The sequence below is a fragment of the Anser anser genome (genome assembly GCF_964211835.1).
Source record: "Anser anser genome assembly, chromosome: 4".
NCBI classification, from domain to species: domain Eukaryota; kingdom Metazoa; phylum Chordata; class Aves; order Anseriformes; family Anatidae; genus Anser; species Anser anser.
The window spans coordinates 67,618,866-67,633,408 of record NC_139724.1 but is presented as its reverse complement, the minus strand read 5'-3'; the positions used below and the strand labels follow the sequence as shown (position 1 = coordinate 67,633,408).

General features: G+C 37.8%; 1 protein-coding gene across 7 annotated transcripts in view; it reads right to left on the bottom strand.

The window, feature by feature from the left end:
* SH3TC1 (SH3 domain and tetratricopeptide repeats 1) overlaps positions 1 to 12,666 on the bottom strand; it is a 36,961-nt gene extending 24,295 nt beyond the window's left edge. For 2 of the 7 annotated variants that reach the window (XM_083832742.1, XM_083832746.1), the window contains exons 1-2: positions 8,413 to 8,538; positions 1,383 to 1,652 (exon numbers count right to left, since the gene is read on the bottom strand). In XM_083832742.1, coding sequence (XP_083688868.1) covers positions 1,383 to 1,608 — 226 coding nt within the window. In that variant the 5' untranslated portion in view covers positions 1,609 to 1,652; positions 8,413 to 8,538. Of the gene's footprint in view, positions 1 to 674; positions 706 to 1,382; positions 1,653 to 8,412; positions 8,540 to 11,705; positions 11,818 to 12,188 lie in introns of those variants that run through there. The other 5 variants (XR_014583067.1, XM_083832743.1, XM_083832744.1 and 2 more) reach the window with 5 other exon arrangements.
* Between the last annotated feature and the right edge of the window lie 1,877 nt (positions 12,667 to 14,543).

Here is a 14,543-nt window from a genome sequence, read left to right as displayed (position 1 = left end):
TCGGAAAAAAGGCAGTAGGCAGTAAAAGTGTCATCTTCAAGGCTAATTACTACTATACTAGCATTAGAAATTGCAGTTCCCAAGCACTTTAGATTTAGCAGGAGAGCAGGTGGTGTCATAGAATCAGAGTCACAGAAATGCTTGAGGTTGGAAGGGACCCCTGGCGTTCCTCTGGTCCACCCCCCTGCTCAGCCAGAAGTACAAGCAAGACAACTGTCAAAACTCTAACAACGTGTTATCAATTTTATCATTATCCAATAGTCAATAAGGGCAATTAATTAACAGATGTTTCTGGTATGTGAACTAGTCATTATTATTATTTCTATAGTATCAGATAGAGATTTTTCTTGAAAGGTATTTGCTGAGATGCTAATACCCAGCAGGTAATATTTTATGTTAAAACTAAACCTAATTTCCGTTACTTTAAGAGAAATCAAAAACTATGAGTAAGCATTGTATTACTCAAGGGAGTTTAATTACAAATAAGGGTTTGCTATAAAATTTAAGTTAAAGCATAAAAGTTGCTATAAATACATTTTAAACATTTTCTGAAGTTCTATAATTAGATTCAAAGATTTAACGTGCATTCCATGCCCCATTCTTAATGAATGGATGACTTGCATGCTTCTTGGCAAACTGAAAAGAAACTTTATACTGCCCTGGGATACTTGTACCTGGTATTCCTGGATGTCAGGAGAGTTGCAGCTGTGAACAGAAAGACATTGTCTTTCTAAGCCATAGGACATACAATTTAAAATGAAATAAGTTTTCGTGGTTTCTCAAAGTATTTTCACATTCAGAAAGCTCACATTCAGACCTACTGTAAAGTAGGAGTCTGGCCACTGGTTTTGACAGACCTATGCCACTCCACCAGTCCACCCAGAAAGTGTTTCTGACTTGCATATTTTTACAGTATGAAGTATGTTTTCATTTGCAGAAAAATAAAGGTGGTATGGTAAAATGGAAACATGCAGTCTAACTCATCTTTACTTCCAGCTCTTAGAGATTATAGTAAAAAGTGCTAAGCAAAGTACCTGCACTTCACTCTTCTGGCTCTTGGGTTCTGATAATTTTCATCTCAGCTAATTTTAACTAACAGCTAAAGCGAGTTTCTATATAGATCATATAGTTTGCCAACCTATGCAGCATTGTCACAGAGGAAATACAGCTGTTGGCTTTTTACTGTAGATGTAGGTCAGAAAAAAGCTCAGTGGAAAAACACAACAGCTCTCTGCTTGCACACTGCAAGCAATATTTTTAAAAAAAAACAACAACACTCACTCCCCTCCCCAAAAAAAAACAAAAACAACGAAAAAGCAGCAATTTAAATGCAAAGGTAAGTCAAGAGCAGAGTGATCAGGATGTATCGATAGAGGTCTTACCCATTTGTTCTTGCAGTGTGTCTGTCTTGCCTCCATCCCTGGCAGTGCTCATGGCAGCATTGGCTGCCTCACATTCCCAGCCAGGCACATACATTCCCTGCTCTGTTTCTTTCCTTTCCAAGTTACTGCCTTGCTTTCCCTCTGAACTAGGAGCAGGGGTTCCCTCCTCCATGGTGCCATCAGAGCTGGGCACAGACACGCCACCTCCTGCTGCCAAACTTGCCATTATTTGCAGTTCCTCACAGTGATGCAATTAACATTGTCAATGATCTGGGGGGAGAAAAAAATACGGATTTAAAAAAAAAATCTCAGAATACATGCACATATGCAAGAGCTGTCCCTCTACTGTGGGAGTTATTTTTAATTGTAGAATACATTAAAGTATTATTTCACAACCCAACAGGATTGGAGACCCTGTCTATTAAGTAATAGAGGACAGAAAAGGGAATAAAGAAAAGAACATAACAGAGAAAAAGCAATTACTGTGACAGCACCAAGATGATGTTGCTTTGTTGCAAGGGACAGTTGATCTGGGATCAGCTGTACAACGTGACAGGAAGGGAAGAAGCACTTGGAAACACAGCAGCTGGCAGGGGAAAGCACTCGAAGCTATTCTGCTGCTGCTTGAATCTGAAGATACAAATAGGGGTGGGAAAAAGAAAGGAGTGCTTCCCCAGGCTGGGTGTTGTAAAACACCCCACAAAAGATATCCAAGTTTCACGTGTGAGCAATCTGAAATATTCTAGAAATTTCTCTAGAAACTACTCTGGAAACAATGAGGAAACATCCTCATTTTCATACCTTAACCCTAATCCTGGGCAAGACATTTTACTGAATGAACACCTCAGTCTCCCTCACTGCACATCTGGAGTGAGGAGGAAATTAACATTACTACATACCTTTGGGGACAGGGAGGTCTGAAATTCACTAGTGTTTGTCATTTCCCTTTTGAAAATGCTGCTTGTCACCTTCCGATTTACGTTTTAGACTTCTTTCAGACAGAACTGGTGCATAACACCCAAACTCATCCCGGAAGAAGCTCCTGCAGTCAGGTATCATTGGTGCTTTAGTGACAAAGCACTAAGTAAATCTGACTAATAGCAATCCAAGGCCTGAAGTGAAACGTACTTGTGTCCACTGCTAATTATTCATTCCTGGCCAGCTCTAATGCAGAGCCTCCAAGGGATAGCATCATTCATATTAACATAGGCAATGCAGGAGAAAACGTTTTCTGAAGGTGACAAGGATGGAATGGGTACTGCATTCTTAATTGAAAAAAGCACGCAAATTTTTATAAATCCAGTTAAAGAATGAATCCTCTGGAGGAACCCCCAGTGCTGGAACACTGGTATACAAGCATCCAAGTATTTCTTTGCAGTAAAGCAGCAGAGATCCACTGAAGCTTGAGGCTGTTGGCAGCAATACTGTTACTGGCATGAACATCAGGAAAAAGGAATAGAAATGGAAGTAGAGCACAAGTAGTTGCAAGCTTCATTGCACCCTTTACAAGTTGCTGACTTGAGATGTCCTGAAGATCCCATTTCATGGGTACAAGCTACTTCAGTTTCAAAAGCCAGTTTTAAAGGTTGGACTAAATCTTAGAGGTCTTTTCCAACTGAACGATTCTATGTAAGAAGTGCAACAGCCATCATCCAGTGCATCTGCAAAGGATGCAGCTCATGTAGCCAGCATGTCCCACTGATATTTAGACCCATTTCCTCAGTGGGTTCTCACATGCCTCTTTAACTGGTTCCATAAAGCCACAGGATAGATTTTCCCTTAGTTCTGTCATTCGGACTTGAACCCAAATTCTTCTGTGCTTACTCCAGCCATGCTCATTAACAAGCTACTGTCATTGTAAGTATACCAAACTAGTAATCTTTGTGAAATTTCCTCTGCTGCTTCTTTTCCAGCAGAAATGGGTTAAAACTGAAGCTGTAGATGAAAAATTGTTTTTGCTCTTCCAAAACCTCAGACTAGTGCCCAGTGACCCTAGTGTCCCGTTATGATCTGCCTTCAGACTAGTCTGCAAATCTCTCCCTTCTCTATTGTAATGGGTTTATGTGGGCAGCCCACACAGGATCAGTTTGGGAAGGATGGCATCCCATGGGAGGGACCCCACGTGGAGCAGAGGATCCATGGAGGAGTGGTGGAGATGAAGTTCTATAGACCGACTGCAACCCCCATTCACTGTTCCCCTGCACTGCTTGGGGGGAGAAGGTAGAAGAGGGTGAATGGTAGGAAGGTGTTTTTAGTTTATTTTCTTTGTTTCTTACTTTGTTTTACTAGCTTTTTAGTAATAGGCAATAAATTTCTCTAATCTCCCTATAGTGAGTCTGTTTTGCCCATCATGGTAATTGTTGAGTGATCTCCCTGTCCTCATCTCAACCCTTGAGCCCTTTGCATCACATTTTCTCCCCCTTTCCCTTTGAGGGGGAGTGAGAGAATGGTTGTGGTGGAACTTGGCTGCCCACCTGAGTAAAACCACCACATCTGTTCACTATGAAATGGGGTATCTTTAAGCACGTACGTTATTCTAGTTTGCCCTTTCACACACATGACTTCCAGCACTTTGCTCCCTACCAAGCCTCATGTCATAGGTCCCAAAACCTGAGCAAACTGATGGCCATTGTGACCAGTGTCACCATCCCCTCTCTGCCTGCTGTGGTGGGCAGACACACAGGACAAGGCAGCGATCTGTTTGCACAACCTCCATCCTGTTCTGCAGTCATGAGAACTTTAGCCCACAGAGCACTTGAATAAACAGTAAAATATGTATAGACAGAAGAATGTTACACAATTATAACAAATTAACAAGGTATACGTGCACGTAGTATGACCAACTGAGAGAATTAAACCACATAAGTTAATGAAGTATGAAGAGATCTAGGACGGACATTGTTTTAATATTTTCTTTGTCCCCTTTCACTAATTAAATATTTTTTTTAAATGCCTGTCAGAGCAGCAAGGCTGGTTTTCAGAAGACTGTGCTGTAGCTCCGTGGTTCTCAACATAAAGTTGTACAAAATTTTATATACACTTCCAAAACACAGACAAACTCAAACTCAATGGATCATAGTGACTTCTCCCAAAAGAGTATTTCCACTAACATATCTAGGTAACCTTGCAGTTCTTACTTCAAATCTTAATTTCTTTAACTCTCCTGTAAAACTTCCAATCTGCCCTTATGATCTAATTATAAATGATTAAAAATACAGGCCTGCCAGAGCCTGAACTCACATTACTAGAGATACGCTTATCCATTTATATAGCTGATCTTTTCCTTAGAGTAATATCAGTAGCTAACACCATTCCTTTTCGTATTGTACCATGATTACATGTATTTTTTTCACACTTAACAATTAAATGCTTCTGTATCTATGTGTGGTGTCTCATGAAGAAATACTGTGATATTAAGGATAACTAAATTCCAAAGGTAGTTTAAAATATACTGTTCTATGAATTCCAAACCCAATTCTTATTTTTAGATCAGATTATCCTTAATCCCAGAAGTGAAATTCAATATTCATAATATTAATATTTTCCATCATCTCCTATTACAAGCAGAAATATCTTCCTTTAAAAAAATTACCAAAAACCATACTGTAACTTGTATTCTTAGAATTCAGGTGAGTTAGAGAACAGATATTGATTAAATCTTCCTGTCTTCTGCATGAGTGCCTGCCTGTTGGTAAGGGTAACATATATAAACAGGATTATGAATGAACCTATAGAGCATGGCACTGCAAAAACAAGAACAAGTGGGACTTTTGAATGAATCAAGATAGATATGATCTGTTTAAGAAGCCATAGTATCTAAGAGCCTAAGGCAAGGAACAAAATCAGGATGGGGGAAATAAAAGTAAAAGTGATAAATTATCAACATTTTCTCTTCTTTTCCAAAATACACAGAATTAAAATTAAGGTCTCAAAAAGCTTTGACAGCCATGCTCAACTCTGCAGTTTTGTTTCCCATCTGTAATGTTTACCTTAAAGCGTCTGCCTATGTAGCTATATATAAGCACTGAGAACAAGATTGTAAATCACTTCACTGCAGGTAGGCACCTTCTCTACCCACACACTTTAGAACGATGCCTTTTCCTTTTTTTTTTTTTTTTAACATCTAAACACATCTCAAGGGATACAAATTTGAACCCAAGTGACAAATCTTTCACTGAATTTTGCATCACATCTATTCTTGTACTGTTCACCTTTGACTATCAAGTACCCCAAGGAGAAAAACTGTAACATAAAAAAAATGCTAAGGTATGTCAGAATCTTTATTATGCTTGATGTTCTCTTATCTATTATCAAATAGTTCCAGTACAAGTTAAAACAGATTCAGAGGCACCGAAGCAGGGAAAAACATTTCACTACTATAAGATTTAGAAAATATTAACCCTCAGTGCTTGAATCACTCAAGTTTTTCATAAAAATTTATGAATCCTAACTTCAACTAATTAGTTGATAGTAAATACAACAGTAGTTCGTTGATAGCAACAAGTACAAGATGATGAAGAAATGGAGTAAAGTTTTTTTTAATATCTTGAATACTAACTTTGTCTTTTATAACTAGTTCTATATTTGTGTGCACTGACAAAACATTTTACTTATATCTCATGCTCTTTGAAGCTCAATGAAGAAATTCATATTTGGTATAGGATGCTGTCCAAAAAAAAAAAGCTAATGATCTTCCCATTTTTCAACACCAACCTCTATTCAAAAGCCGTGCACACAAGAGGTGGTCCTCCCAGCTGGTCTGGGCAAGTCTCACTTTCTAAGGCAGTGGAGAGGAGTGGTGGGAGAGGAGGGGCGATGCTGGACAGTTCAACAGCCCCTGTGGTAGGGCTACAGGGTTCACTGGCATCAGACTGAGCTCACTGGACATGCTGCCCTGCACAGAGCCACTGGCAGTACCTGTCCAGTCTTACAAGGCTCATTCTGCCTTCTCACCAAGCACAACAGTCTGGAAGGCTCTTGAACATAAGACACTTTATCCCTACTGGAAGTTAAAAAGAACAATTCCATTATCATGCAATTTCCTTCTGTTGCTGCTTCCTTTTCATTGAGTGCCTGTATCTGTTTTCAAAACACAGTTAACCAGAAGAAAAAACACATAGCTTGACATTTTCCATTCCCCTGACTATGGAGGTGGAGGGTTTTTTCCCTGTTTTTTTTTGGTGTTGTTTTAAGAGAAGTTGTGGATGACAGGAACACTGATTTTCACTTCAACCAATTTCTTCCAATTAAAGAGGGTTGAAAAAGAAAACTAATAACATCTACTGAACAGGTTGTCTGTATCTTTAAAGGTGTATTTTTAAGTCTGAGAAAGGTGCCCAGTATATAAAATAGGCTGTATTTTAACTAGTTGCTAAAAAACTGCATGCAGCAAGTTATTTCTCTTTTCACTTATCTTCCCTCTGGGAGGCTCAGGACAATTTATTAACCTGTAGCTTCAAGTTACCAGTGGCAAATGTAATTCTTTTAGTTTTACAGAGATGGGAATAAAGACAGAGATTATTTGTGGTCATACAGGAGTGCTATAGAGGTGCTGGAGAAATAGCCAAAGAATCCAGAAGTAAATGTAAAGTTCAATTAGTTTATCCAAGGGGATAATTCGTACATACATTCGTACATACTGTTGCTGTGATTGCCCCTTTTGTGCATTAATTCCTATCTTTAAGGCAAATGAGCAACTGCTACTTTCTTTCCCTCCTCATCTCAGCTCACCCGTGCCCCTGGTGGATCACGGACAACTCTTCTATATTTAAGTCTCCAGCCTCTTCTGCACCCAATACAACAGAGCACTGGTAGCCCCCCAATTTTTACTCATATTGTGGTGCATTGCATTCCTGAGGGGCTCCAAACCAAGCAAGGCTGGTAATGAAACCTGCATTACACCTTCATTTGGAGCACATTTGACTGTATGCACATCCTTGATCTTGTGCTCTGCTTGGATCCAAAGTTAAAAGAAATGATTTTCCCAAACTGATGCTAGATTATTTTATTATTCCTTCTTCTGTGTTTCTCTCAACTCGCATTTGCTTCACATCTTCTCTATTAGGCTAGAAACATCTTATTACAAAAACCATTACAAACTTTGTACTTAGAATAAATCACAGCCTTGATCTTCATGCAAGTCAGTCATGGGCATGACTTTAAAAAAAAATCCATACTATGTACTACGTAGGCAAAAATTAAAAGTGAGCTTTTTTCCTTCAGTCCTACTATGTATTACACAGAAATGTAAAGCAAATCTGTAATCAAGTTACATGGATTTAGACATCTGAGCACTCTCCAAAAATGTAAGACAGACTCCTTTATCCCTGAAGTAACTTTAGGTTAGTTATCAATTCTTAGTAAACTCTGTTGCAAGCAGTATCATTTCTCATGTTTAGTCTACAAACAAAAAAGCCCCAGCTTCAAATCTGAAAGGCACGATAGATTTCTTCAGAAGTTTTAACCCTCTCATGATTCATTTTCTTCATACCTTCATAGCACTGAAATATTCTTTCCACACACGGTTCAGCTTTGAATGCACAATAAGTCCAAAACTTCCAAGTTTTGACACTGAGATTTGTAGACTCAAATCTAGGACTACATAGCTGGTTAAAAATACACAGAAGTTTTATGGGTGCTTCAAAAGAAAATCAGATCACCACTAGAAAACTCTAAAAGATATCTGTGAATCTCAACACTTCGTTTTATGTGTTAGATCTGACAGTTTGGCCTCTGGCAGCTAACGCAGCAGAATGAAGTAGGAGGAATGCTGTTGTCACAGAATAGCTCACACAACGTACTCAGCTCACACAACACTGCCCAGAACAGCTTCTCAAAACCACAACAGATCGCGTTCACACATTTTGCAGTACATTATTGGTACGCAAAAGTATTTAACTACTAAAATGATCCCCCTTAACTGGCTGCAATTCTAACGCACTGATGATAAACCTCGAGTCAAATGCTAGACCACAAGTACCTAAATGATGGTGAGAGGCAGAGGTACAGACACAGAGCACTGATTTCCTACCTTTTCCACGTCTGATTTGCTGCAACATGCCAGTAAACAGCAGGCAGATCTGTGCCTTCCTCCGCTCTGCTCAGAACTGACTCCAGCACAGCTCTTCCTGTTTGACCTTCTTATCTTTCCTGTTGATTGCACAGCCAGACCGGGATGTGGTATGTACAAAAAGTTGTCTATTAACTGATACTGTTAATTGAAAAGCTTTTTTTAGGGGAAAAACCAACATTCACGAGCATGGAGTTGAGCTACTAAAGTTCATTATGCAAAGCAGAAATGTATCAAATGTGCTGGAAGGTTCATTCATTTATTCCTGCTTTTCAAAGCAATAATTCATTTTGACATTTTGCATTAGCTGCTAAAAGGTTTCATGGGACATATCCAGGCCCTTGTGCTAAGCAAGCGTTGTTCAGACAAAGTAACAAATAGACCTTTAGATGAAGCACCAGGCTTTGTTTCCCCTTTGCTTTTGATCACAGAATTAGATTTCTTGCTATCATTCCAGCTACAATAAGCCTCATGAAGATTTATTTGACAGTGAACTCACTCTGATACACTTGGTTTTAAATTGCAAAGTGTAGGGCTTTGCAGCTTAATCATGCAATCTGCAGCCACATAGCATTAAATAAGTTTTGGAAGTTAAGGAATACATACACAAGGCTTTATCAATGATCCAGAAGCCACAGCCTAAAGAAATGACCCACAAAGGCAAAGGAATAAGAATCCATCCCACTTTAAATTTGTTGGCTTTTTGTCCTCTACACTAAGATGAAGATGACTTTATCTTCTTTTTCTGCCTAACACAGTGAAAATTCCACACATGGTCACCTTGCTGGTAAGCACTATGTACTCCCAAATGCCAGTGATGTGGGCTGTCCTCAGCATTGCAGCAGGCACTAAATGAGAACAGAACGAAGAGAGGGTGTCTGCCCCAAAGTCCATACATCTGGTATCTCAGACATTCCCAGACAACAAAATCACAACACACATTTAAGTTGCTTCTTGACTTTATAAACTAGTGATTAATTACAAATCACAATCTTGTTTACCTTACTTCAGCCAGTTATACTATATTAACATGAATTATAAATGCTACTTCACACGGATTAGCCAATCTGTTCCCACAGTATGTTTGGGAACACTCCATCCTTCAAGACATTATAAATTTGGAATTCTTTTCAAGTGAGTGTATAAATCACACCTAGTCAACCATCCCACAGGACTTTTCTCTCATTGCCATCGATATGATATTGCTCTATAACACCGTACACAAACCTGTGTTCTAGTGCCACTTATAGCTACTTATATAGTAGCTATGCCCACAGCATGAAATACCATATTTCTTTCACTATTTTACAAACAACTAATTTTCTATAACTTTTATAAATGTTTAAGTCTTTTTAGCACATTTATTTTGTTTGTATACTAAAGAATAATCTTTCATCACGTTATAACCTCAGATCTTTGCTGGTCTTCCTTTGACCTCTTTTTTTTTTTTTTAATGTAAACCCAAGATAATTTAAAAAAAAAATATCTAAACCTGTTTTCCTCAGTGATTACCAAACTTCCATCTTATGTTTCTATGCCCCAATCACTGCAGAATCCATACATATCTATCACTGATTTGTGTGTCCCTAAAATCTCAAAAAAGCACAAACAATTATTTTAGAGAAGTGAAATCGGGAGAGACATATCTTGCTTAAGGAAACAAGTTACAAAATATCAGCTGAACTCACAGTTCCTTAACTTCCTTTTCAGTACCTTTTTCTTCATCTGTCTTCTATGATTTTACTCTAAAGTGCATTTCATCATGCCATCCATGGTGTATAATTTCTTGGGGATGTCTACTGACATGTAGTTTAAGCGGAAGCAGGAAAACAAATTTTTCAGCTTCAGGGTAATGCTATCAGAAGTTTGCTCCCTCATTTTTTTAAAACAGTACCAATCCACATTACAGAGATGTTATTCAACATCACTGAAGTTGTGAACAGCTGCTCTCATGAAATAACTCTAGAGACCAATATACTGTAGCAAACAGGAAGAAGACAAAGTTAGCAGGGTGGTTTCCGTATTAGTAATCACATCCATTGGATTTTAATCGCTAAAATTGCTGTGTGTGAGTTGTGCCACCTGGTCAGGTTTCCTTATGTGAAAGAACATGCTTCAGAATCCATCTTGTTTAACTATTAAAGTTACAAGCAGACTTGATAGCCCTGTTTACGTGTGGTTGTCCCTGAGCTTTTCAGGATCATTAAAAAAAGCTGCCAGGAGGACATTGCGTGTTGAAACAAGAAGCTTCCTCTAATTGTCTCTCTCTGTCATTGTTTTTCATTATCCTGTTTGTCTGCCCTTCTGCAGCTGCTCCAGCAGCTTTTCATTAGAGCAGCTTGCATTGGGAAAAACAACACATTTTAATATTCAGGCCAGGCTACACCTTCCATTATAACTACTCTTCCGTCACAGTTGGAGACATACCTATGAAAGAATATTTTAGCCTGCTGCTAAAGGGACCAACTTTAATGCTTAAGCACATTGAAATGTAGCTCATTTGGAACTCCTGTTAACTGATATCTTGTAGTAAATATCAGATTTAGAAGGGGTCTTTCTACCCGCTTTACTAAATTCCTGCCTGATACTCTTTCATCTCAAGCTCACTAAATGTTACAAAGCCTATTCCTCTTTGCTGAATCCTATAATAAAAAGATTCTCTTCCATTTAATGTTTTGCTCAAATTAGCATTCGTCACTTCAGCTGGCATGACAAGCTTGAAGTCATGCAACATACTGCTTTTTTGGCTGAATTAGTCTCTTCGTTTTGTTTCATCCAGCAGTTGAAGTATACTCACAAAACAAACAAACAAAAGCAATACAATGAAATCTGAACTGTGAATTTAAGAGAAATATCAACTCAGCACACAGATGTAAAGTCTATACAGCTTGGAGGGTGAGCCTACAGTAGCAACATTTTTTTTAAGGAACTCACCTAAATAACTATATATATTTTTAACAGGCTTACCAATATACATGTTGGGTCAATGTTTCACTCTAGGGCTGCATAAAACTTCCTTATAAATAGGTTTAGCCATATGTTTCCTTTTGATTAGCGCGTTATCTCACCATAGTGATTGCACATAGAGCTAGGTAAAGAGTTAAAGTGCTTTCTCCCAGAGTCCTGTCATCTTTTCCCCTGCCTGGTTGGAACCCAGATAGCTTTACTTCCCCCAGGTCTTGGAAAAAACACCACCCCAGCTCCACAGGCTGGGTTAGAAAGGCAAAACAGAAAACATGAAAAGAAAAATATACTCCCATCCATCTGTAAGGAAATGCCGTCGCCTTGTAGTCTGCAGGAAAATGCTGAGTCAAAACATCCAGCTGTTACACTGCTTCAACACTGTTCCTTAGCTATTTACCTAGCTCACTAAATAACAGCTAAATTTACTCACAATTATCACACGTTAATAATAGTTTCTATTGAGCTCGTTATCCCTCAACAAACCACAACATGGTACACTCCTGACAAAGCTTCCTTCTAAGTTTAGCAGCTCCTGAGAACCACTGTTATTTGCTTGAGAACATTTTTGGCCACAGACCAAAAAGCCAACAAGATCATACCAGTGAAAACATTTGGGCTCATATCCCAGTCCAGGCAGGCAAGAAGGTCATGATAGGACTCCCTGTTCTGTTTCAGCCATGACACGGATTTTAGGTCTCTCACATATTACAGAAAAAGAAACCTTCTAGAATAGTTTCATCAGCTCACAGTAAAAATCAGTAATTTACACTTACCACTCAGAAGATTTATCATTTCCTTCTTTCTATATCACCAAGATTTATTTTCTGACCCACGGGTGTAACAACCTCGCATAATCAGGCATAAACTTTTGAGTCACACGTACCGCAGAGAGCTTTTATTTCTTCATGACCCCCAAACCAAAAGCATTCAGGGCTTGTGTTCACAAGCTCCAGAACAGGGAATGAACTTTCTCTATTTTATTTTTAAAGCTGTTAAATAAAATTGAATTCCGTATATCTTTTCTTAACCACTGCAATTAACAAACCACCTAGAAATTCAGGTCTCTAAGAAGCACAAAAAAGCCTTAAGAATTTAGGAAATGTATTTTGACATAGAGGCAATAATACTGCTCTTCCACAAACCTACAACTATTAAAAGTGGAAAGCTGAAATAGAATTATCTAAACTTAGTTCAATTTATACTTTAAATGCCATAGAAAACATTTTTTTTTCATCCCCCCTAACCTGAAGAGACACCTTTTAAAGTATTTTGGATAACTTAAAGGAAAATGAGCACTTCCTTTTATAGCCAGGTGAATTGATTTTTATTTATTTTTTTTTTTTCATTAAAGGCTGACTTATCCAGCTGCTTAAAGTTTTCAGGGAGAAATAAGAGTTTATTCTTAAGGACAAATTTGTAACCTTCCTGTGGATTTCCAAGGAAAGCTAATGTGATAATATGTTATCTACTCTGTTCAAATGAATGTAATACTTCTTTTCCTTTGAAGAATTCTCTTCTTTTTCATGTTAGGCATTCAGAAAAGGACACTAATCAAGGTTTTTCACTGAGTGAGTTTTCTTATTTATGTTGTGAGAGTTTTTCCTTAGTTTTTAAAACAGAAAACTATTTCAGTATATCTGAACGTGTTTATTGTGAGGACTTAAAACCAGACTGGAGTAGGAGGCCATGGCTTCTACTGTACACTGAAATCTGCAGTACTGAAATTTCAGCAGTCTGTTAGGTGATTCTGATTAATGCTGGAAAATACAGTGTGAAGGAACTGTACTTATTGGAACCTGAATATATACGGAATACTGATATTTTATAAGCTAATTTTGGTATTGAGCAAGTAAATTTTGACTTAGGCATCCAAAGTGGAGGAAACCACTATATATAAATATATATTTCAATGTAGATTTATTTAGTAGGAACAAAGGTTTGCTTTTGTCTCTGCTGATGCTCTGCGAAAGGATATGCCTGAAGGAATACCTGGAGGATCAAAACAATAGATAGCCACCACACTAGAAATGATCATAAAACTGTGATTTATCATCATGTCATCTTTGTGCCACATAAAAGATGCAAGACAAGTTAGTATAGGTAGCTTCTGTGTTCAATGAAATGAATACTGGTGGTAGGTATGCCATATAAGGATTTTCCTTTTGATAAATATAGCATAAAATATTATTTTCTTATAGTTTGGGATTAATGCCTCCAGTCCCTGAAATGTCTACAAGATAGAAAATCTTATATTGATAGTTTTGACTTTAACAAATGACCATAAATTTCTGCACTCATATAAAACTAGCAGAGAAAACTGGGATTTTTCCAAATTACTGCTGCCCTCTAGTTGAGACCTGAAGAAGGGCTCATGTGTGCAAGCGTCCAGTTTTTGCAGTTCTGTCTGTAAATCTCAGCTACAACTTCTCCTAGGAACACCTTTCCTCTCATATGTATCTCTATTGAACAGTTGTCCAAAGACACCAAGACTAAGAATATGAAATGATGGCAATAAACATAACAAGCCCAACATTTTCTGCTACTTAAGTGTCCAGCCTTGGCATGCTTCATGCAATATTTCTTAGAAAAAGAATAAAATAGTTAAAAGACACAGTGAAATCAACAGTCTTGTGAAATATGAGGAAAGATTTTCTATTTAATAGAGAATATCTGAGGCACAGTGGAGGATTTGTCAATAAGGATCTGAAAATCATTGGAACTCAAAATGCTTCCAATCTGAATTTCAGCTTTTGAAACATCTTACAATTCCATTTATGGACTTTTGATTAAGTGAAATGTACTTTACACAAACATAAAGCTTTTAGTTTTGAGACTGGAGGTACTTTATTTTTATTTCTGTTAGTGCCAACAGAAGCTGTAATTATGTGAAGGTGTGATTGGGGAGGGGACACGCTATAAAGATATTTTTACTACATTTAAGGGCGTGCAACTAAAAAGAAAAAATATAATAAGCATTATCACTTGCTGGGCTCACTGCATTAAATGCACAGTATGTGTCTTATGTCCATACATTATATTCAGTAATGATCCATTTTTCACCATTTTGGAGAAGTAAAAAAAAAAAAAAATCCTTTCTTCCTTATTTTCTAGTTGACTTCTCTGCATAC